General features: G+C 42.3%; 2 protein-coding genes across 3 annotated transcripts in view; one reads left to right on the top strand and one right to left on the bottom strand.

The window, feature by feature from the left end:
• The window catches only part of LOC137886713 (glutamate receptor ionotropic, delta-1-like), a 404,646-nt gene that overhangs the window by 235,173 nt on the left and 146,541 nt on the right, over positions 1–22,932 (top strand). The gene's annotated exons all lie outside the window — the stretch shown is intronic.
• LOC137886735 (stonustoxin subunit beta-like) lies at positions 4,415–9,780 on the bottom strand. The gene is made up of 4 exons (XM_068729330.1): positions 9,709–9,780; positions 9,438–9,537; positions 5,800–7,257; positions 4,415–5,691 (listed from the first exon to the last, which is right to left on the bottom strand). Exons 2-4 carry the CDS (start codon positions 9,526–9,528, stop codon positions 5,129–5,131), a joined length of 2,112 nt encoding a protein of 703 aa, XP_068585431.1. The 5' UTR covers positions 9,529–9,537; positions 9,709–9,780; the 3' UTR covers positions 4,415–5,128.

Below are 22,932 nucleotides of genomic sequence, written 5' to 3'. Positions count from 1 at the left end.
ATCAAGTCTGATCATGAACGGTGAATTTATGTGGACCTACACACACACGCCTCAACAGGGACTATTACATAATGGAAAATTATCAAGTGTTTGTTACAGAGAATCCTCACCAGATGCCCACCTGGGCTCCTCCCTAGGGAGGTGTTCCAGGCACGACCAGCTGGGAGGAGACCCCGAGGGAGGCCCAGGACCAGGTGGAGGGACTATATCTCCAAACTGGCCTGGGAGCGCCTCGGGATCCCCCAGTCAGAGCTGGATGATGTGGCCCGGGAAAGGGAAGTTTGGGGTCCACCTGCTGGAGCTGTTGCCCCCGCGACCCGATCACGGATAAGCGGACGAAGATGAATGAATGAATGAATGTTCCAGAGAAATTCTCCGGTCATGATAAGACTTGATCTTCATTCAGGTGTTTCTTCACTTCAGTGAAAAAACTTCAGTTATTCTATTGAAAAAGTAACCAGTGCAGCTCAAGTTGACAAAGTGTCATGCTGACCTGGAATTGCACGTATTTAACATTACATTACATTACATTACATTACATTACAGTCATTTAGCAGACGCTTTTATCCAAAGCAACTTACAATAAGTGTATTCAACATAGGTATTCAAGAGAACTACTAGTCACCAGAAGTCATAAGTACACTTCCTTTTTTAAACAAGCAGCTAAGAGCATGAAGCAGAGCAAAAGTACAGAAACAAGCTAGTATGACTACAATAAGTGGTGAGTTGAAGGCTCAGGGTAGCACTTCATGAAGAGGTGGGTCTTCATCCTGATGAAAGATGGGCAGCGACTCTGCTGTCCTGACGTCAGTGAGGAGTTCATTCCACCACTGAGGAACCAGGACAGAAAACAGACGTGACCGGGTCGATCGGCCCGAGGCAGCAGAGAGAAGTGGTCGGGCGGGGGTGTAGGGCTTCACCATGATCTGGAGATAGGAAGGAGCTGTTCCTTTCACTGCCCTGTATTCTAGCACCAGAGTCTTAAACTGGATGAGCTCTTACAGGGAGCCAGTGTAGAGAACGGAGAAAGGAAGTTGTGTGGGAGAACTTGGGGCGATTGAACACCAGACGAGCTGCGGCTTTCTGGACAAGCTCCAGAGGTCTGATGGTCGACGCCGGGGCTCCGGTGAGTAGAGAGTGTCAGTAGTCCAGACGAGAGATGATGAGAGCCTGGATGAGAACCTGAACCGTCTCCTCAGTGAGGAAGAGGAGAATCCTTCTGATGTTGTAGAGCAGGAATCTGCAGGAGCGTGTGACCGATGCAGTTTAACTTTTCTTTGTTTCTGTTGTGATGCAGGCCAATGTGGTCAGTTGAATGTTGTGTTGTTTTGAGACACTTGGGTTGATAAAGAGAAACACTATACGTTAACTTAACAGACAACCAAACTACTACGGTTACAAACATATTATACCATTATATATTATCCCTACTTATGTCACTTAAGGCGACTTACAGTTTACTGCTGCACATCTAACAATGGCCAGAGAGGCAGGTAATGTCAGAGCGTGCAGTAACTCAGCATTGAGCGGACTACGACTGACTGGTTTACCATCTGAACGTAAAAACCCTCTCTGGCGCCAAATTGAGGGTCATTGTAGATGTTGGATGCCTTGCCCGATCCCAATCAGGTATGCAGCAGCTAAGGCCTTGAGTTCAGCAGCCTGTGCAGATAGAGGAGCATACAAAGGTTCAATCATGAAAAGGTCTCCAAAGCCATCCTCAAACATGGATACCTGTGGGCTTGGCAGCGTTTCAGCCAACAAGTCAGCACAGGCTTTCAGAAAATTGTTGGAGACTGCATTAGCAAATTCTTGCTTTTCAGCCACGAACAAGTTAAAACGTTTGGCGTTGTTTAATACGTAGATCCTGATTGGACTGTGTGTGTGTGTTAAAGTCAGTGTGTGTGTGTGTGTGTGTGTGTCTGTGTGTGTGTGTGTGTGTCTGTGTGTGCAAGATGAGGGGGACAAAGGTGAGAGAGACGGAGCAAGATGGTGGATGTAGTTGCGAAAGTGATTCCACAGAAGTGAAGACACACCTCCATGAATACAAAGAATTTATTACACACACACACACACACACAACCACATAAACACACTGACTTTCACTCACACACACACACACACACACACACACACAACCACATAAACACACTGACTTTCACTCACACACACACACACACACACACACACACACACACACACACACACACACACACACACACACACACACACACACACACACACACAAACACGCCTCAACAGGAACTATTACATAATGGAAAAGTATCAAGTATTTGTTCCCACAGAAATTCCCTGTTCATAATGAGATCTTTCTATTCGTGGAGGTGTGTCTTCACCTCTGTGGGAAAACTTCTTCTATTCTATTGAAAAAGTAACAACTGCAGCTGTACAACTGCTGTATTATATATTATCCCTACTTATGTCACTTAAGGTTCCTTGCAGTTTACGGACACCACTTGATGTGGTCCTGTCCGTCTCAGCTTGCCCCACATGCAGCAGCTAACGCCTTGAGTTCTGCAGCCCGTGCAGATGGAGGAGCATACAAAGGTTCAATAACAATTAAAGCTGCAAGCAGCATTGATCGGGCCCTCACATCTTCACTCACATCGAGGATACTGGCAGGACTCTGGTTGATGTGGCCATGCATTTCTGTGACCATCATACTCTGAGTACACGAGTTAAACGGTATTTCCTGTGTCCACCAATGGTGTAGCCAGGTCATTTTTCCAGGTCTTAAGTCTTGAATGTTTTGAGTGTACCTCCGAACACAATCATAACTGTAAGCCTGTAAAGATCGACACATAACTGAATGTGTGTGAACGCTTCAGTGTTAGTAACATAGCAGACTGTCAAAGTAAATGCAGGTGGTTTGTTTGTGCAGGTAGCTCTGACAATCACTGAGTGACTCGAAGCTGGAAGAGTCGAGGAGAAATAGGAGAATGTTTAGTTCCATGTGGAAAAAGTAAAGAAATAAGTTTAAGCCAAAAGGTGAGCCAATGTAGAATAATCTATCATATACATTAGGCTGGGTGGAGTTTGATTTTGTGAAACTAACTTCACGTTACGTTATGGCCTGTTCCAAAACAAACAAAAACAATAACATTTACTATGAATGAAAACTCCACGTACAAGCGGGATTTAGAAACCTCTTTTATTGCTGCTTTATTTCTGCTCTCCAAACATCTTAGTTTGCACATATTTAGATCACAGAAGTCTTTTTCTGGTGGTGTGCCCACGAACCCTTTCAATAAGTTCAGTGTTTGGACCGCTGTAAATATAGAATCCTGCTTTCAACCTTGGTTATCAGTAGGTGGCGCTATGACTATGAGTTAATATTGACATACAGAAGTCCTAAAGTCAGGACAGTCATCAAGCATGTCAAGTTTGGGACAGTTTTGACAAAGTACAGTCGAGTTACAACAGCTTGATGGATGATGGCGAACCATGTAAAATGGCCGCTACACCAAGTCCATGTTGTTCAATTAAACCTCAAGCTCCTTCCTATCTCCAGATCATGGTGAAGCCTCACACCCCCGCCCGACCACTTCGCTCTGCTGTCTCGGGGCGATCGGTCGCCCCGTCGCTCAGAGGTCCCTGCGGCCCGTTGACCCGGTCACGTCTGTTTTCTGTCCTGGTTCCTCAGTGGTGGAATGAACTGAGCAGAGTCAGTGGCCATCTTTCATCAGGATGAAGACTCACCTCTTCAGGAAGTACTACCCTGAGCCTTCCACTCACCACTTATTGTTCATATTAGTTTGTTTCTGCGCTGTACTTTTGCTCTGCTTCATGCTCTGCTTCATGCTCTTAGATGTCCTTATGACTTCTGGTGACTAGTAGTTCTCTTGAATACCTATGTTGAATACACTTATTGTAAGTCGCTTTGGATAAAAGCGTCTGCTAAATGATTGTAATGTAAATGTAATGTAATGAGACTATGAAGGCCCCACCAGAGATGAGCAACACTGGACTTTGGTTGGAATGTACAAAATACAAACCAGTTTTATTTGTTTTTTACAATAAGTAAGGTAAAAGCTTACAAAAAGTGAATAATACAAAATAAGTAAAAGAAAATACAAAATGTAAGATGTACCAAGCTCAAAAAGAACCAAGTTTCTCAAAGATCGAAGCCTCGATCCCTTGTTGTCTCCTCCTATATATACACTTCTCCTTGGCGCTTCTGCAACCTCCGGGTCCATATAAGGTAGACAACAGATCATTCTTAAATCATTAAATCTTAAATCATCATGAGTTTACAACCTTCTCCTCTGCTGACTGTCAATCATCAGGTCAGAGTGAGTCTAACTCAAAGTTCACTTATTTCATTAACTTTAACATTTAGTCAACATTATGAGCACATATGATAACATTTTGATAAATGACAGAAAAACACACATTAAAGCTCATCATCATTGAACTGTCCCTAAACAATATGTGATTACATGTAACGAGTTTATTGATATCTGAAAATAAAACACTCTTAGCTCGATTATAAAAATAGATCGTAACTCATCATAGACAATGGAAAGTTAAAAGAGGATAAACCATATGCATAAAAAGGTAACACCTTAAGACAGGACTTCCTGTTTGGCTATAGGTCACAGGTGCCATGTTTCATATATGTCAGTTAGGTGTGAAAACCACAATACGCCCAGAAGTTTCCATTGTGTAACCCTAACCCTTATGTCCCAACATAATCACCTTAATAGATTCATTACAACAAGTTATGCAAGTTTTGACATGAGCTTTGAAAGTATATGTCAACACATTTGTTTTGACAAAGCAATAATGATCAGGAATACAAATAGAAATAAAAATGATTCAAACGTGATTTGAAAAGAAAGTTGAAACTGATTGTGAAGCTGTGAAGCAGAAACCAGTTGGAGTTTGTGCATCGAATCAACAAAGAAATGATAAACAGAAAATGACATATGTTGTAACTTTATAAGTTCATGTATTTTCCTGCTCTCTCTGGGTTTTGAATACATTTTTTGGAATTTGTGAAACATGTTCAAGTTAACATGGAATGTTACTTTACTGTTTAATCTTTACTTGTAAACCCATCTCTCTATTAACAGACCAAGGATCTAACAAGTCATTGTCATTGCTCCTATTGAACTGGACGCAGGTAGACATAGTGGTTTTCATTATAAACATGGAAGCCAGGGTACACAGGCTCAGTGAATGTGGTTTGAAAGGTGTAGAGGTGGCTCAGTGTGTCAGAGGAGACTTTGTAGAAGGACAGAGTGCCAGCAGGCCAGTCCAGATACACCCCAACTGTTTGGCAGCCATCAGAGGGAAAACCAGTTTCCAACACCTTACCATTGTGAAATGCCTCCAGTGTGTGTTTTCCACATCCTAAGTATTGGCTAAAAGCCCACGACATGGTATTTTTGAAAAGAAAACAATTTGGTACACCCTTTCTGTTCATTCTCTTGTATGCAACAGCTGCACCAATATGTTTCACTTGAGTTGAAAGATTATCCCACTCTACCTCCCAGTAATGGCGCCCAGATAACCCCTCTCTGCACAACACCTGAGGACGTCCATCAAACCTCTCTGGGTGATCAGAATAATTCTGCTTTACTGATGTATTTGTTGCTTTATTGTTTCCATCAGACAGAATTATGTTTTTACTTGCAGTGTTTGGGTCCAGGGTGAGATCACAGGCATCTGATGGAGAGATCAACACAAACTCATTAATTCTGATGGTCAAACAGGTTTCTGGAGGACATTGATTAGTAGAGCGTATTTTTGTCTCAAAATCATGAATAAACTTACACCAGATCAGATCTCTTCTGTCTGTGATCTTTTCAGAAGGAAGGTCAGGTTTTGAAAAATCTTCACTGACCAGAATGCCCTTCTTGTAATGGTAGATGGTTGCTCCTTTGTATTTCTCATTTGGAATGACTGTGATTAGGAACCTGAACTGCTTGTTGTTCTTATGTGCTCTGGTAAGGTCACGGAAAGCTTTGGCTTTTTCTCTCAATGTGGTAAAAACTTCATCTGAGAACCACTGGTCTTCATTAGTACTCCTTATTTTAGTGGTGTCCAAGTAGGTGGCCATCACATCAAGGTAGGTATCACCCCTCTTCATGGAGGTGAAAACAAAGCACAGAGCATGATCTACATCTCCAGCACGAACCTCTCTGTCCAGCTCGGACTGATTTCGGACGATCTTTGTTCCCTCCATGGTATCTACACAGGATCTGATGACGTTGATTTCTCTCTCTTTATCATCCAGCCACTTGCTGAGTTTTTCTTGACTGAATGGTGACTTGTCTCTGTCGTCAAAGAATTCTTCTAATGAGCTCTCATCTTCTTTACCTTCACGGATGGAGGGGAGTTTCTTTGCCATGGTCTGCTGGAGGTTAGATGCATAGAGGTCACACAGTTTTTGGAAAGTTTTGAACTCTTCATGAATATATGGAAAACTCTCCACCACTCCATCTTCCAGAGCATCGTTGCATCTCATTCGCATTTCCCTCAAATCTTCAAGAGCATCCTGCATCTTCCCCACCAGTCCAACGCTGATCCCACTCATCAGCTCAGCAGCTTCAGGAATCAAATTCCTCAGTGGCATCAGCGAGACCTTCACTGGGACAGCATTCTCTCCCTTTTCTCCCAGTAGCTGTGGAAGTTGTTGACAGGTCTTCACTGCCTCTTCAAATGTTACAGGGATGCTTTTAAGGACGAAGTCTCCGAAGAATGTGCAGGAGCATTTATTAGTCAGGTCTTTTTCTTCATCAGTCAGCTTGATGCTAGCTTGCGCCTCAATACTAAGTGAGGGGATCTTGTTTATTGCAGCTTTCATGTTGCCCTGGATGTCTTGAACGCTGCTGGCGTCTAACTTCTCACTGTCAAACACAAAGAAAGAGTTTGCCCCATAAACGATGCCTGTGACTACATGTGTTGCTGAGCTCTTCTTAATAACTTCCATTTGGTTGGCGTCTAAGGTTACAAGGTCAATCACTGACAACTGTTTGAAGTGGGTGGTAGATTTGTACTGACACGTCACTCTGCTCTGATTCTTGAATTTCTTCTGATCATTCAGATACTTGGCAGATCCTCCAACTTCGATCAGTCCACAGAGGAAACTGGCCTTCAGAGAAGCTTCAACATTCAGCAGAGAGGACTTGGATTCAATGGTGTCAGATTCAATCATTGCAAATTTACTGCTGGATTGAACACTTTCAGTTATCTTCTCTTGTAGAGTTTTATCATCCCACAATGTCAAACCTTTAGAAATTGGAAAACATAAAGCAGGAGGATCATTTCGTGAAATTGAATTTCTTTAATAAATTTCAAAAACAAAATGAAGAAGAAGAAGCGACTATGCAAAACCAAGTACGTTGTGATTGTGATTGTGTTTACTAGTATTAAAGTTTGACAAGTTTTTAGATAGTTTGCAAATTAATCATAAGATAATGTTGCGATCCATAATCAAAGCTAGCTAACTAGCTGTTTGATTCAAAATGATCAAGTAAGAAACAGACAACTTTGACAAGAATAACGATAATTCAATTGTCTTATTTATCACAGGATAATGTATCAGCTACTAATACAGCATGCTTCCCTAAAATTGATAACGAATGAATATTCACAACTACGTTATGGAAGTAAAAAGCATTTGCTTATTATTTTAATGGTGTGTATGGATGTTAAAAAGGTGAGGACAGAATAGTGAAATGATTTCAAAGTCCCTTTAAGTCAGGGGTGTCAAACTCATTTTCACTCTGGGCCACATCAGCATCATGGTCGCCCTCAAAGGGCCGGTTGTAAGACTGTATAACTGTAACTACTCCCTAACACATTGTTAAATAACTGTCACTGCATTTGATTATTGTTTATTGAAGTGTAAAATATTGTACATTCAGTTATATCAATGTAAAATTATATTCAAGCATATTTCTGTTATTATAATATAAATCCATTTAATTTAGGGTTAAGAAACCAACATTACTCTATCGAAGATCAAACTGTTAAGAAAATAACAAAGACAAATATCATCAAACAAGTCATTACATTCACTTTGTTCAAAGATATTTTTGTCACCTCTCTACATCACTAGTGTTCCTCCCTGCCGTCGTCCCATTCATGAAGCTACATCTAAGAGCTCCTCACTGACGGTCAAGCCTGCCTTCAGCCCTTTATAAACACTGATAGATGTATGATGTGTGATGTATGATGTATGATGTGTGATGTGTGATGTATGATGTATGATGTATGATGTATGATGTATCCGTGTTGTCTGTGCTTTCATCAACAGCTAATGAAGAAGACGAGTACTTGCTCGTCTCTTAGCTAGCTGTGTTGTTAGATTGTCTGCTAGTTCCTGAACTCGGTCTGATGGTGTTTCTTCACAAACTGACATGTTAAAGTCTGTATCTGGTCGGAGCTCACCTGCTCACACACCTTTAATCATGCACTGGGCTGTAGCTTTTGTAATATGTTCTTCTGTGATTGCAATCTGCCTTTTAATTCTTGGACAATTTGATGTTTTTCTTGGAGGCTAAATTTAGCATACTTGGCTCTGTGTTTGGTGTGAAAATGTCGACGTAAATTGTATTCCTTCATCACAGACTCTGCCTCAGAGCACAGAAGACAGACCGCTTTTTCTCCTTGAAGCACAAACATGTATTCTTTCACATCTTTCATTAAACTTTCTTCCCTCTGCATCAATTTTTCTCTTCGTGGACATTTTGGGATTATTTGTCGATCTTTTTCAACTCAATCACTTGTTGGAAAACCTCTTGACGGGCTGTTGCCTCTCCTGTCCACCTGTTGTGATAGTTTTAATGTCGGCACACAGACAACATGTTGTTGTCGTGAGTGAATAGTGGTGTAACGGATCGCTGTCGATCCTTCACGGTTCGGCACACATGTGAACCACGGATTAATTACAGTGTACCTTCACCATCACAGTGTGAAATAAAATGTAACTGACAAAGTTAAATGGTGATATGGAAAAACTGCTGACTAGCAGCAGGATGCCGTCATTTCACGGGTCACAAAATCAGCGACGCATTGTGGGAGATGTAGCTTATGGTCACTGTAAAGCAGCATAGACTTTAACTTTAAGACAACCATATGCCTTTTATATGAAAGACCATTTCCAGCAGAAAAATTATGATATTAAAAGTCATAATTATGACTTTCTGTCTCATAACTTTGACTAAGTCACAGTGTTTTCTGAACGTCAACTGGAAACAGATGGATGCACCAAAAGTGCGATGGGGATATTTTTATTATCAAGTCTAACTTTTCATATTTTTAATTAAAAAATGTTTTTTGCTGGCGGATTCACAGGCCACATAAAATGACGTGGCAGGCCTTGAGTTTGACACCTGCTTTAAGCAAAGCTGTGAAAGGCAGATATATAGAGAAACATTTTAATAATAATGTAATCTCAGACTTACCTGGGATCAGTGCATCTCTCCGAGCATCATAGAGCATTCCGAGGGTGAAAGGTCGACCCAGGGCAGCAATGTTGTTGAGATCTGAGGCCATTTCTCCAACCTGATGAAAAAAGTGAGCACACAGCTTTCAATGCTTCATTTACACTGTTAAGTATATTGAGTGTTGAGAGTTGAGAGACAAAAAAAGACTGATAGTTTGACACAGACTGGAGTTCAGTTAAACTCTAAATGTACATCTGTTTCTGTCTCTGTGGACCCAGTCTGTCCTCACCTGGTGAAGTTGTGTAGATCGGCTCAGTTGTGTGAGAGTCTTCTTGACGTCCAGCTGGAGCTTCCAGTGTGATGATCTATGGTGTTCTCAGATTACTTATATCCTCTCAGTCTCTGCTGCTGACTCCTCCCATGACACGCGTGAAGAAACACCTCAATGAAAATCAAGTCTGATCATGAACGGTGAATTTATGTGGACCTACACACACACGCCTCAACAGGGACTATTACATAATGGAAAATTATCAAGTGTTTGTTCCAGAGAATCCTCACCAGATGCCCACCTGGGCTCCTCACTAGGGAGGTGTTCCAGGCATGACCAGCTGGGAGGAGACCCCGAGGGAGGCCCAGGACCAGGTGGAGGGACTATATCTCCAAACTGGCCTGGGAGCGCCTCGGGATCCCCCAGTCAGAGCTGGATGATGTGGCCCGGGAAAGGGAAGTTTGGGGTCCACCTGCTGGAGCTGTTGCCCCCGCGACCCGATCACGGATAAGCGGACGAAGATGAATGAATGAATGAATGTTCCAGAGAAATTCTCCGGTCATGATAAGACTTGATCTTCATTCAGGTGTTTCTTCACTTCAGTGAAAAAACTTCAGTTATTCTATTGAAAAAGTAACCAGTGCAGCTCAAGTTGACAAAGTGTCATGCTGACCTGGAATTGCACGTATTTAACATTACATTACATTACATTACATTACATTACAGTCATTTAGCAGACGCTTTTATCCAAAGCAACTTACAATAAGTGTATTCAACATAGGTATTCAAGAGAACTACTAGTCACCAGAAGTCATAAGTACACTTCCTTTTTTAAACAAGCAGCTAAGAGCATGAAGCAGAGCAAAAGTACAGAAACAAGCTAGTATGACTACAATAAGTGGTGAGTTGAAGGCTCAGGGTAGCACTTCATGAAGAGGTGGGTCTTCATCCTGATGAAAGATGGGCAGTGACTCTGCTGTCCTGACGTCAGTGAGGAGTTCATTCCACCACTGAGGAACCAGGACAGAAAACAGACGTGACCGGGTCGATCGGCCCGAGGCAGCAGAGAGAAGTGGTCGGGCGGGGGTGTAGGGCTTCACCATGATCTGGAGATATGAAGGAGCTGTTCCTTTCACTGCCCTGTATTCTAGCACCAGAGTCTTAGACTGGATGAGCTCTTACAGGGAGCCAGTGTAGAGAACGGAGAAAGGAAGTTGTGTGGGAGAACTTGGGGCGATTGAACACCAGACGAGCTGCGGCTTTCTGGACAAGCTCCAGAGGTCTGATGGTCGACGCCGGGGCTCCGGTGAGTAGAGAGTGTCAGTAGTCCAGACGAGAGATGATGAGAGCCTGGATGAGAACCTGAACCGTCTCCTCAGTGAGGAAGAGGAGAATCCTTCTGATGTTGTAGAGCAGGAATCTGCAGGAGCGTGTGACCGATGCAGTTTAACTTTTCTTTGTTTCTGTTGTGATGCAGGCCAATGTGGTCAGTTGAATGTTGTGTTGTTTTGAGACACTTGGGTTGATAAAGAGAAACACTATACGTTAACTTAACAGACAACCAAACTACTACGGTTACAAACATATTATACCATTATATATTATCCCTACTTATGTCACTTAAGGCGACTTACAGTTTACTGCTGCACATCTAACAATGGCCAGAGAGGCAGGTAATGTCAGAGCGTGCAGTAACTCAGCATTGAGCGGACTACGACTGACTGGTTTACCATCTGAACGTAAAAACCCTCTCTGGCGCCAAATTGAGGGTCATTGTAGATGTTGGATGCCTTGCCCGATCCCAATCAGGTATGCAGCAGCTAAGGCCTTGAGTTCAGCAGCCTGTGCAGATAGAGGAGCATACAAAGGTTCAATCATGAAAAGGTCTCCAAAGCCATCCTCAAACATGGATACCTGTGGGCTTGGCAGCGTTTCAGCCAACAAGTCAGCACAGGCTTTCAGAAAATTGTTGGAGACTGCATTAGCAAATTCTTGCTTTTCAGCCACGAACAAGTTAAAACGTTTGGCGTTGTTTAATACGTAGATCCTGATTGGACTGTGTGTGTGTGTTAAAGTCAGTGTGTGTGTGTGTGTGTGTGTGTGTGTGTGTGTGTGTGTGTGTGTGTCTGTGTGTGCAAGATGAGGGGGACAAAGGTGAGAGAGACGGAGCAAGATGGTGGATGTAGTTGCGAAAGTGATTCCACAGAAGTAAAGACACACCTCCATGAATACAAAGAATTTATTACACACACACACACACACACAACCACATAAACACACTGACTTTCACTCACACACACACACACACACACACACACACACACACACACACACACACACACACACACACACAAACACGCCTCAACAGGAACTATTACATAATGGAAAAGTATCAAGTATTTGTTCCCACAGAAATTCCCTGTTCATAATGAGATCTTTCTATTCGTGGAGGTGTGTCTTCACCTCTGTGGGAAAACTTCTTCTATTCTATTGAAAAAGTAACAACTGCAGCTGTACAACTGCTGTATAATATATTATCCCTACTTATGTCACTTAAGGTTCCTTGCAGTTTACGGACACCACTTGATGTGGTCCTGTCCGTCTCAGCTTGCCCCACATGCAGCAGCTAACGCCTTGAGTTCTGCAGCCCGTGCAGATGGAGGAGCATACAAAGGTTCAATAACAATTAAAGCTGCAAGCAGCATTGATCGGGCCCTCACATCTTCACTCACATCGAGGATACTGGCAGGACTCTGGTTGATGTGGCCATGCATTTCTGTGACCATCATACTCTGAGTACACGAGTTAAACGGTATTTCCTGTGTCCACCAATGGTGTAGCCAGGTCATTTTTCCAGGTCTTAAGTCTTGAATGTTTTGAGTGTACCTCCGAACACAATCATAACTGTAAGCCTGTAAAGATCGACACATAACTGAATGTGTGTGAACGCTTCAGTGTTAGTAACATAGCAGACTGTCAAAGTAAATGCAGGTGGTTTGTTTGTGCAGGTAGCTCTGACAATCACTGAGTGACTCGAAGCTGGAAGAGTCGAGGAGAAATAGGAGAATGTTTAGTTCCATGTGGAAAAAGTAAAGAAATAAGTTTAAGCCAAAAGGTGAGCCAATGTAGAATAATCTATCATATACATTAGGCTGGGTGGAGTTTGATTTTGTTAAACTAACTTCACGTTACGTTATGGCCTGTTCCAAAACAAACAAAAACAATAACATTCACTATTAATGAAAACTCCACGTACAAGCGGGATTTAGAAACCTCTTTTATTGCTGCTTTATTTCTGCTCTCCAAACATCTTAGTTTGCACATATTTAGATCACAGAAGTCTTTTTCTGGTGGTGTGCCCACGAACCCTTTCAATAAGTTCAGTGTTTGGACCGCTGTAAATATAGAATCCTGCTTTCAACCTTGGTTATCAGTAGGTGGCGCAATGACTATGAGTTAATATTGGCATACAGAAGTCCTAAAGTCATGACAGTCATCAAGCATGTCAAGTTTGGGACAGTTTTGACAAAGTACAGTCGAGTTACAACAGCTTGATGGATGATGGCGAACCATGTAAAATGGCCGCCACACCAAGTCCATGTTGTTCAATTAAACCTCAAGCTTTTAATTTAATCAATAAGGTCTTTAGATTGTTCTGACCAAACTCTAAGTTGATCTCATTAATTCCCTAGGAGGAGGTTGTTAAAGTTCAGCACCTGGTAATGGCAAATTTTGTAAATCTATGTGAAATGTAATGCGAGGGCTGCTTCGTTGAAATTTTGTAGGGGGCGCTATCGAGCCAACTTGCCACTCTGAAGCATTAAAACCATAATATGGAACTACATTTTAGGCTTTAAATCTGCGTGCCAAGTTTGGCTTTGTTTGAAGCATTTTTAGTCCCTCAAAAGCACTTTCGTTTTTCACCGCAAAGACTGCGTCGCTACGGCAATGGCTTTCAACGAAACATGAAAAGCTTCATGAACTGGCATTATGAACTTCTTAAGATAGCTTTTTGGTCTTTTAATGACTTTTCACTGCCAAGGTCTCAAGATCACACAGACCGAATCAGAAGTCAATCGGGTTAAATCTCTCGGAGGAGTTCGTTAAAGTACGAAGGCTTGAAATGGTCAAAAAACATCATAAAATTCAAAATGGCTGACTTCCTGTTTGGTTTAGGGCATACTTCCAAGAGGATATTTTCTATGTCCCATTACATTACACATACCTACCAAATTTCATACAGCTAGGTGAAACCCAATGTTGGGGCTACTCAATAGGGGGGCGCTATCGAGCCGACGTGTCATACCGCAGCTGGACACCCCAATCAGACTGCAATTTTCACCATGAATTTCAAATCTTACCAGTATCCCAAGCACCTCCTTTTTGCGACGATTACTAATAATAATCGTGGCTTTGTCATAACCTAAACAAGTAACAGGATGCTGGAGGGCAGGCTGCTCAAACAAACACAGGACTTTCACCCAGGAGACCGTCGTTCGTGTCCCGTTTGAAACCAAGTCAACGTTGATTTATTTGACATTGTTTTGGTTACGTATGTATACTTATGTGAGCCACTAAACACCCAAGTACATTTTAAATTACCATTAACATACACTGCACTTTTCTGTCAGCTGTCAGCGGACATACACGCCAATATTAATATATCTGTGATAAAGTCATGATGGGATTTATCGTTGTAGATCTTTATACCAGTCCGTAATGAAAATAACGAGTAGTTGCAGTTTGACTTCTAATGTTCCTTTGTAGTAAACATCAGACCCTCTTCTCTGCTGGTGGTTCCCTACTTCTTGTCTGTGAGGTGCAGTAAAACAAATCACATACTAGTTACCATGTGCATTAATATCGCTGGGCAACATAAAGCTGTTCTTCACCTTCCAGTGTGATGAGCAGCTACCGGTTCTGGTCTTGTTTCCATCTTGGTGCTTTGTGTTCTTTGTTTGTCTCTCTCGATAACGTTGCAGTGTCTCGGTCATTGTCCGTGGTTATTGACGGATTGTTGAAGGCACAGAATGAACATTTTCATCTATCAGACTCTCGTTGGTTTAACGTACCTGTTCGGTTTGTGTTTCCCCTGTTATCCACTCAATGGAGTCATGAATACAAAGTCAAAGACATCGAGCTGCTTCTCAGCATCGCTGTGTTTTAGTGGATCTCGTTGTGGGTCTTTTGTTGTCTTTCTTTAATTAAAAGAGAGCAGCGTGAGATGACAGTGTCTCTGTCTCTGGACAGATTTACGGGCCGCTGTGCTCTGATGTGAAGCCGCCCTCCGGCTCCGATATGAACAAGTGTCACAGACGGAGCGATGAGAGCTGAGAAAAAACCTCCGATCCGGCTCAGACCGGCAGGGACTCCCACAGGAAACGCCACGGTGTGGTTTGTGACTGCAGGAGGAGAACAAATGACAAAGTTATATCTGACGAAAATATAATAACTTGGACTGGGGAAGGGGGAGAAAAGCTGGGCGGACTGTTCGGATTTAGAGGATCGAAGACAAGCCGTCGTCTTAGGAGAGTGAAAGTAATAGAAAACGTGTGATGCCGAACATGAAGCTGAGACATTTTAAAACCGGAAATAATTCAACGCCTGCATCCAGCCAAGCTGTCAGTTAATTGTTTCTTTTTAATAACCTGATGGATGGATGGATTTGATCTCCCAAATAAACCAAATGTTGGTGAAATTAACGCTGAGGATTTTAAAACTTTTCTTCTACTTGAGCCCCGCCCACCTCCAACCAGTCAGAAGAGAAAAGAGGAAAACAAATGACATTATCTGTAATAACTGAAGGTTTCAGAATAGATCAAATAATCAAACTTTTAAATATTGTTTACTGCTTAATGTTCCCCTTTCACAATATATATATATATATATATATATATTTAAATATATGTTTTACTACTTTTAATTCTTGTTATGTTTACTGCACAGTGGTTGACGACAGATTTGCACAATTTTGAAAATGTTGTGATCGAGCATTATTCTGCAGAGTCGTCTGAACTCATCGTTCTGTGTGGTGTTGCGTCCTCCGATTAGGAAAGGAGACTTTGTCAACGTCCTACTCCCAGGCTCTTAAAATCAACATGAAACAAACACCCTGCAGCTCGTGTAATGACAGGAAAAGCCTTGTAGACGGGACTGATGGTGCGTCAAATAAAGTGAAAGTTAAATAGCAAATGAATCTGATTACTCGACCCCCCCCCATGATGCAGGCAGCTCCTGGGCCAATCAGAGACAACATATCACAGAGCGTCGTGGTGTCATGTGACTGACAGAGAGCATTCTGGGACCACGAGGTGTCCATTAGTGCCACAAAGTGTCAAAACACTTAACTATCTGCATCAGTCAGCAGTTTTTAATTATGTCCTTAAAAAAAAACGGTGTTAACTTCAGCTAGTAGCTTTTTAATGGGCCTTTTTTGTTTTTATTTAACAGTTAAATGCAGCTGAAGTGCTCACTTCAAAGGTATAATTGGGGTTAGCCCGTGGATGATTGAAGTGGATAAAAACCCTGTTTTCTCCGTCTGGTGAGGCAAAGACACGCTGCTCTGTGTGATCACAGCGCTCCAATTAGAGTCTGTGTGGAGTCCGGCTGAACGCATCCACACTCAGTGGGCTCTGTCTGGAGCCGGACCGTGTTCCCTGCATGCTAATCATCTTTACAGCTGGAACATCTTCTGTTTTCTGTTTTTTTCATATATTTTTCTGTTTTGAAAGTGAATCTGTGGAGGTGGAGGTGCACGAGTTCCAGACATGAGATTATGGGTTGAATATCGTCTGCTTTGATTGTGATTCTGGATTTCGGTTGATTTCAGGTCTCAGATTGAGGGTCAGACGTTGTTTTTGATGACCAGGTCTTTATGGACGATGAGGAGATGAGGCTCCTTTAAATCACTTCTTAAAACACATTTTACAGACATTTTTATGTGACGTCATCGCTTTACTGTTTTATTTGTATTTGTTTATTTTACAAAAAAAAATTAATTTTTTTTTTAATTTTACAAAAAAAATTACAAAATTTTTCGTTTTTAAAATGTTTATGGTATCAACTGTCTCACTGAGCTTTCTGTTGTTATTATTATTGTCTTGCTTTTGCTGCTATGTCCGTCAAAGCACTTTGTAAACTCTTTTTTTAAAGCTGCTGTATAAATAAAGTTATTATTAATAATCATTAATGTCATTTTCACTATGGGCTTTTAGGAATTTCTGATTTAGTTTGGGTTTTTGAAGGTAATGTAAGGCTCTGCTTTAGGAGGAAGTGCATCTTTTCACCGCAGTCGCTGTGCTTGTTTTTGTTTTTACGGCTAAAGGAAAGTTGAAGTGACACCTGACTCCGGTTCCAAGCAGACCACATTGGTTTTGTGTCGGTTTTAGTGCGTTAAGTCTCCTCACCGCCATCCGGCTTCTATCGGTTTTCCATTCAAACGTAATTGTCCTCAGAGGGCACATCTGGTTTGTTAAACCGCACATAACAAAAGAACGTCTTCTCTGGACTTAATCACACAACGTTATTGATCCTGGACCTCCGGTTCTTCTGCTGACACTAATCCTCTCTAATTCCTGTCATTCCATATTCTCCCATCCATTCAGTCTGTTTCTATAACGGTTCTGTTTTTATGGAGTTTCCTCCTTAAACTCATTTAATCCTTCAATATAGATTCAACCCTAAAACATTCATAACGCTACGCTGCTGAGAAGCCTCATTCCTTCTGAAAATACTAACATTATTAGAAATAACGGTTCTAACTAGAACCATTTAGGGGTCTTTGACCTGTCCTCACAAGAGAACCTCGTTTGGTTTCTTTTGTAAAAGTTCAACCTTAATTCCTTTTAGGGGGTTCTACCTAGAACCTAACATAAAGGGTTGTACTTGGATCCATTTATTCAAAGTTCTCACCAGAACCCTCTATGAGAGGTTCTACAGACGACCCTTCTATAGTGTAATGGTTCCACCCAGAACCCTCCCTGGAGCTTTTATCATGAACCTTTCCACCTTCTTAAGGTGTTAACAAGAACCCACCCCAGGGAGTTCTACGGAGCACCCTTTTATATTCCAAGGGTTTCATTTAGAACCCAACCACAGGGTTAAGCCGTGGACCCTTTTATTTTACCATGGTTTCTTCTAGAATCCTACCTAGGGGGTTCTACCCTGAAACCTATTATATTCCAAGGGTTTCATCTAGAACCCTTAATAATATTTCCATGATTTCATCTAGAACCCTACTAAGGGTTCTACCAAGAACCTCTGTATATTTCAATGGTTTCATTTAGACCCCAACCACAGGGTTCCGCCATGGACCCTTTTATATTCGAAGGGTTTCATCGAGAACTCAAACAAAGTTGTCCCTCATCTGTTGACAGCGATGTGGTTTCATAAACATGGCCGCCGCTCTGACCATCCTACCACGTTGATGTCCTTTGTACTATTATTCTATTTCTATGACATCATCTCTCATCAAATGTCGTCCAAAGAAAACCACAAACGCATTAAAGTTGGAAGTTTTAAACGCTCGGACACTCACTAAAATCTCCTTCTCACCCTTCATCGCCCTCGTTCCTCGCTCTTCATCTTCATCCCGGGCCTCCTCGCTCCGCGTGATGACTGGAGCCGTTATAAGTGTGAGCCGAGCGGGAGGCCCATTTATTCAGATTACCGGCTCGTTGTTGAGGGACACGAGGAGCAGATGGGCTTTTTTTTGGGGGTTTGGCTGTCTGGCCGAGTCTTTACCGACCGGTGATGATGATTAAAGGAGCTCCTTGGATCGCCTCCTTCCTCCTCTCATCCTTCCCTTCACCTCCCTGCTCGCAACCTTCCCCGCTCCATTTTCTTTTTAAAATAGGCAATAAGTAGCACAGAATGACTATAATATATCTATGGGAGGATTTGTTTTCAGGACATTTAAAAAGCTTCTTTACTCAGTCCAGAAATAAGAAATAAGCACTTGTGGCTCAGCATTCTGCTTTTTGATGTTTAATCATTGAAATGTTTTTTCATTATGTTTCAGGGTGGATGTTTATGTAGCATTGTGGGTGGTGCTACAAACATATAAAAGGTGATGTAATGAAATTAAGATCAATAAAGGTTATTGATTATAGTTTTAGGTTACTCTTACCTTCTAAGCCCTAGCCCTATTTGTAGGTCTCTGCTCGAAAATTGCATACCAATATTAAAGAGAGTGTATTTTCTCTAACTACAAGGTGTATTTTAATAGTTTTGGTGTTTTAATAAAGGTAACACTTGTGAGATTTGTTCAGATGTGTAAATATCAGTATATATGTTACTGGTTAAGAGTAAATTAAGATGGCACACAGCACAAATTGAACATTTAAATTTCCGACTATAAAAAATGTGATTTTTAATAAATATTTTTTTTTAATGTTGTAGTTGAAAGCTCAAACCTCTCCCAGATCATAGCCCAATGGGTTGAGAGTCTCTCTGCACAATGTTTTCTTTGATAAAGTGAAGCATTCAAGAGCTAGAGAGGTTAGAGTGCAGTGATTTCAGCCGAGGTCAACCGAAATGTCATTTGGTTCCAGCTGTTCCATTGTAATTTTATAGAGTATATAATTATATATTTCACTTCTTTTATGCCTAATAGTGTTCAATCTATCATATGCAGAAGTTTGGCATCATTTAGAGAGCCTGGATCCTCTCTGAGCCTGTTTATGTCTGTCATCCATGGGAGTTTCTCATCTGGCTTCCACTCCAGGTCTCCTAGCTCAGCCTGTGGTTGGTCGATTTCAGTCAATGGACCCTCCTTAGAAGCGTCTGAGGCCATTCTATTGAACAGACCCCTCGTTCTTTTGATTGACAGACTCGTTAGCCAGTCAGAATTAAAAACATAGAGCTCCGCCTGAAGCATGCGAACGGATTCGCCAAAAATCAAATCCCTTCCCCCAGGTCCCCTAGTTAGACAGACCCTTGTTTCTACATGGGAACATTTCAGAGACGCACCGGAAACACGTAGACAATATGTTTGAAGGAATTAAGGGGGGATTTACCGGTGATCAATGAAAAGGTAAGGAGCTTTGTATGATTTTGAAGGATATTGCAGTTTGTGCTTCTGGTGTTTGTTTGCTCACAGCCTTGTGAGGGTTTACCGGAGAGAAATTCTGAAGGTATCTCTGGAATCTCTTGCTTTTTGATATCTCGGTTGTCCGTGCTAACCGTTAGCTTTGTGATGGTATCTTGGAGAGGAGTGGTAGCTCGCCGAGTCATGGCTAAAAATATGCGATATTGTGATAAATCTTCTAGTTGCTTATATTAGTTGTGTAGAATTGTGTTTGGAGTTTGTAAAAATGACTTAGATTGTTTGTATTGCCCAGGATTTTTCATTTTTTTCTGCACTAAAGACATGTTCTAGTTCTCTCTACTTCTAGCCATCATGTTTCCACAGAGATAGAAAACTTTTATATTGAAGTGAAAATCAAAACCACAGAGAGCAAAACGTGACGGGAGCAAAAAGCCCAGAAGCTGCTTTGTGGTTCAGAGGGCATGTTCTATCTCATGTTCTATCTCATGTTCTTCTCTCTCCCTGTAGACAACAAGAAGTGTTTTGAACGTGTTGAGTGTGACTGTGGAGCATCAATCTCCACAAGTCCCTGAATCTGTTAACTGAGTCGTGAACTCTTTAAAACCTCTTTTCCTCACAGAAGAAGACGTGAAGCACCAGCGGGGTCGGGATCACATCCCCTTGTTTCTAATGCAAATATGCATTCAAAATCATCTTGTGCTCGGAGCTTCTCACTGCCCACAAGTTCTCCTGAAGGAAACTCTGTTTCTGCTTCGTCAGCTCCACGGCGCGAGGAGCCAAAATAAATTCACAGTTGGAGATATATTTTCCTTCCTGAAGCCTCAAAAAACAGCCGATACTCGTGGATGCTTCACGGTGAGCGATCCGGACCCGCCTGACCGGCGGCCATGTTGGCTCAAAGTGAACCGCAGCTGTCTGGTCTGGACAGAAAACATCTTAACAAGGCAGAGAACGACGGAAAACAGCAGTTAAAATAAAACCATCACTTTGAGATTCTGGAATGTCTTCTTGTCCACCCAATTTATTTCAACGAGGGTGGACTAAATAACAGAAACACCTCTTTGTTTAACGCAATACAGATTAACACGTCTTCAGAGGAAACTCGAAAATAAAACTACTAGTTAGGTTTAGAAAAAAAGGTTGTTTTTTGGGTTAAAATAACTACAGAAGTGACATCACTGAAGTTCAAATAAATAGAACTAAATCCACGTTGACTTCTCGTTCCACATCCCTGTGTGGGCTTTATACTCTTCTTCATTAGCACGATGACAAACACAAGTAGTTCAGTGTGATATCTACAGTATACGGCGCATTACTCGTACGCAGGTTATTGCTGCGAATGCTGGATGAGAGCATTTAGCTCGGTGGACCTAATAAACCGGCAACTGAGTGCACAGAATCAGGAAAAAGTCTCAGAGTTCAGCTCGAGATGTGCAGTGATGGATGTTTCTCCCTCAGCGACGTCTAAAGGCTCTAAATGATCATAATCTCACCTGAGAACAAGAGGGAACCACACTGGGTCATTATCATCAGAGGCACTGAGTTGTGGACGGCAACCTGGAGCTACAGCCTTTAAATGATGATGTATTTATACTTGTGTAGCGCTTTAAAAAGCACTCAAAGGTGGCTTTACGTGGTAGAAACAGACACAATAATCAATATAGTAAGGCAGATAAATGACATTATAACGGTAAAAACATGTAAAATCATAACATCACCAGCATCGCAGGATGACAGCAGATTTGAATAGGTGAGTTTGAAGTGCATTTATTAAAGGAGGTGAGGAAAGGAGAGTGTGTGAGGTGAGGAGGTGAGGAGGATTAGGATTCTTTGAGGTGATGTGATTCAAGATTCAAGATTCAAGACCTTTATTTGCCACCAAAGCAGCTCGTCGATGAAGTGTTTGACAGACCGACTGCAGAACTGACCGACATCACTTTTGTTAAGCATCGCCACCGGCAGGAGAAAGAAGACACACACACACACACACACACACACAGACACACAGACACACAGACACACACACACACACACACACACACACACACACACACTATTGATTTCTGCCCCTCTGTGAGTTTATCAATATGGCCGCCGCGGTGCGCGTGGCTCCAGTGAGCGTGACGCAGCAACTCAGCCACGTCAAAGCTGCAGACTCACACATCTCACGCTGGCCACCCGCACACAGGTGTGTGTGTGTGGGGTGGGGGGGGGTCAGACACAGATGGGCTGTGCAGTGCGCTCTGGGAAACGGTGTTTTTCATCAACACCCAATCAGAGGCAGCTGTCAGGCGGAACAGAAGGCCGTCCCGAGGAGAAACGCTGATGAAGACATTGACACCGTGTGTGTGTGTGTGTGTGTGTGTGTGTCTTCTTCTTCTTTCTCTGCCAATCTGTTTGTAACATCAGGACACACACACACACACACACACACACACACACACACACACACACACACAGGCAGATGTCCTAACCTGACCTTCTTAAAGGCAGAGCGAGGAAGAAAGACAATAATCCGATCACAACCCAGCCGCTGTGTTTACGACTAGACGACGTTATTTAATGGAGCCGCTACAACGTTAGCTTAGGGTAGCACTGAAGCATGTTAAAGGTTGTTTGCTTGTCGTCTTGTACATTCAGACTTTTTTTATGAATTGGCATCATTGAGGAGTTATTTCGGCATTCGTTTGATCAGTTTATTGCAATTAAATCACAGCAAAACTCTGTTTTTTGGGTTCATGCGGCTGCAGTGAACCAGACAGTGAATGCAGCACGGGGCCTTAGAATGATGTGATGAACACCGTCACACCGGCAGGAAGACGAGCTTCTCTTCCTCCTCGGTGACTCTGAAGCAGCAACGTGTCACGAGGCTGAAACCAACTTCTGTTGACGTCTCATTAACGTTTTCATCGCCAACGACGCCGATCGGATGAACGGCGAGATCTCAATCCGAGCAAGACCGCCTGCAAAACACCAGAGGAAAAGTTAACCTGGTTAAGATATTACATGTTAAAATGTGTGAGGAGGAGAAGGGGGAGCAGAGTGAGGTGAGAAGGGCAGAGGAGGAGGAGGAGGAGGAGGAGGTGAAGAAGAGGTGGATTAGCAGCAGACGGCGTGAAGAAAAGCTGAGCCCGAGGCCGTTGTTGGGTTCATGTCCGTCTGTTTGTCGGCTGTGAATTGTTCCAAGAGAACCA

This window comes from Cebidichthys violaceus, unplaced genomic scaffold, assembly GCF_023349555.1.
Source record: "Cebidichthys violaceus isolate CVI_PGR_0920_01 unplaced genomic scaffold, fCebVio1.0.p SCAF_45, whole genome shotgun sequence".
In the NCBI taxonomy this organism is placed as follows: Eukaryota; Metazoa; Chordata; class Actinopteri; order Perciformes; family Stichaeidae; genus Cebidichthys; species Cebidichthys violaceus.
The sequence above is the reverse complement of the archived record's forward strand: the minus strand, read 5'-3'. Positions and strand labels throughout refer to the sequence as shown.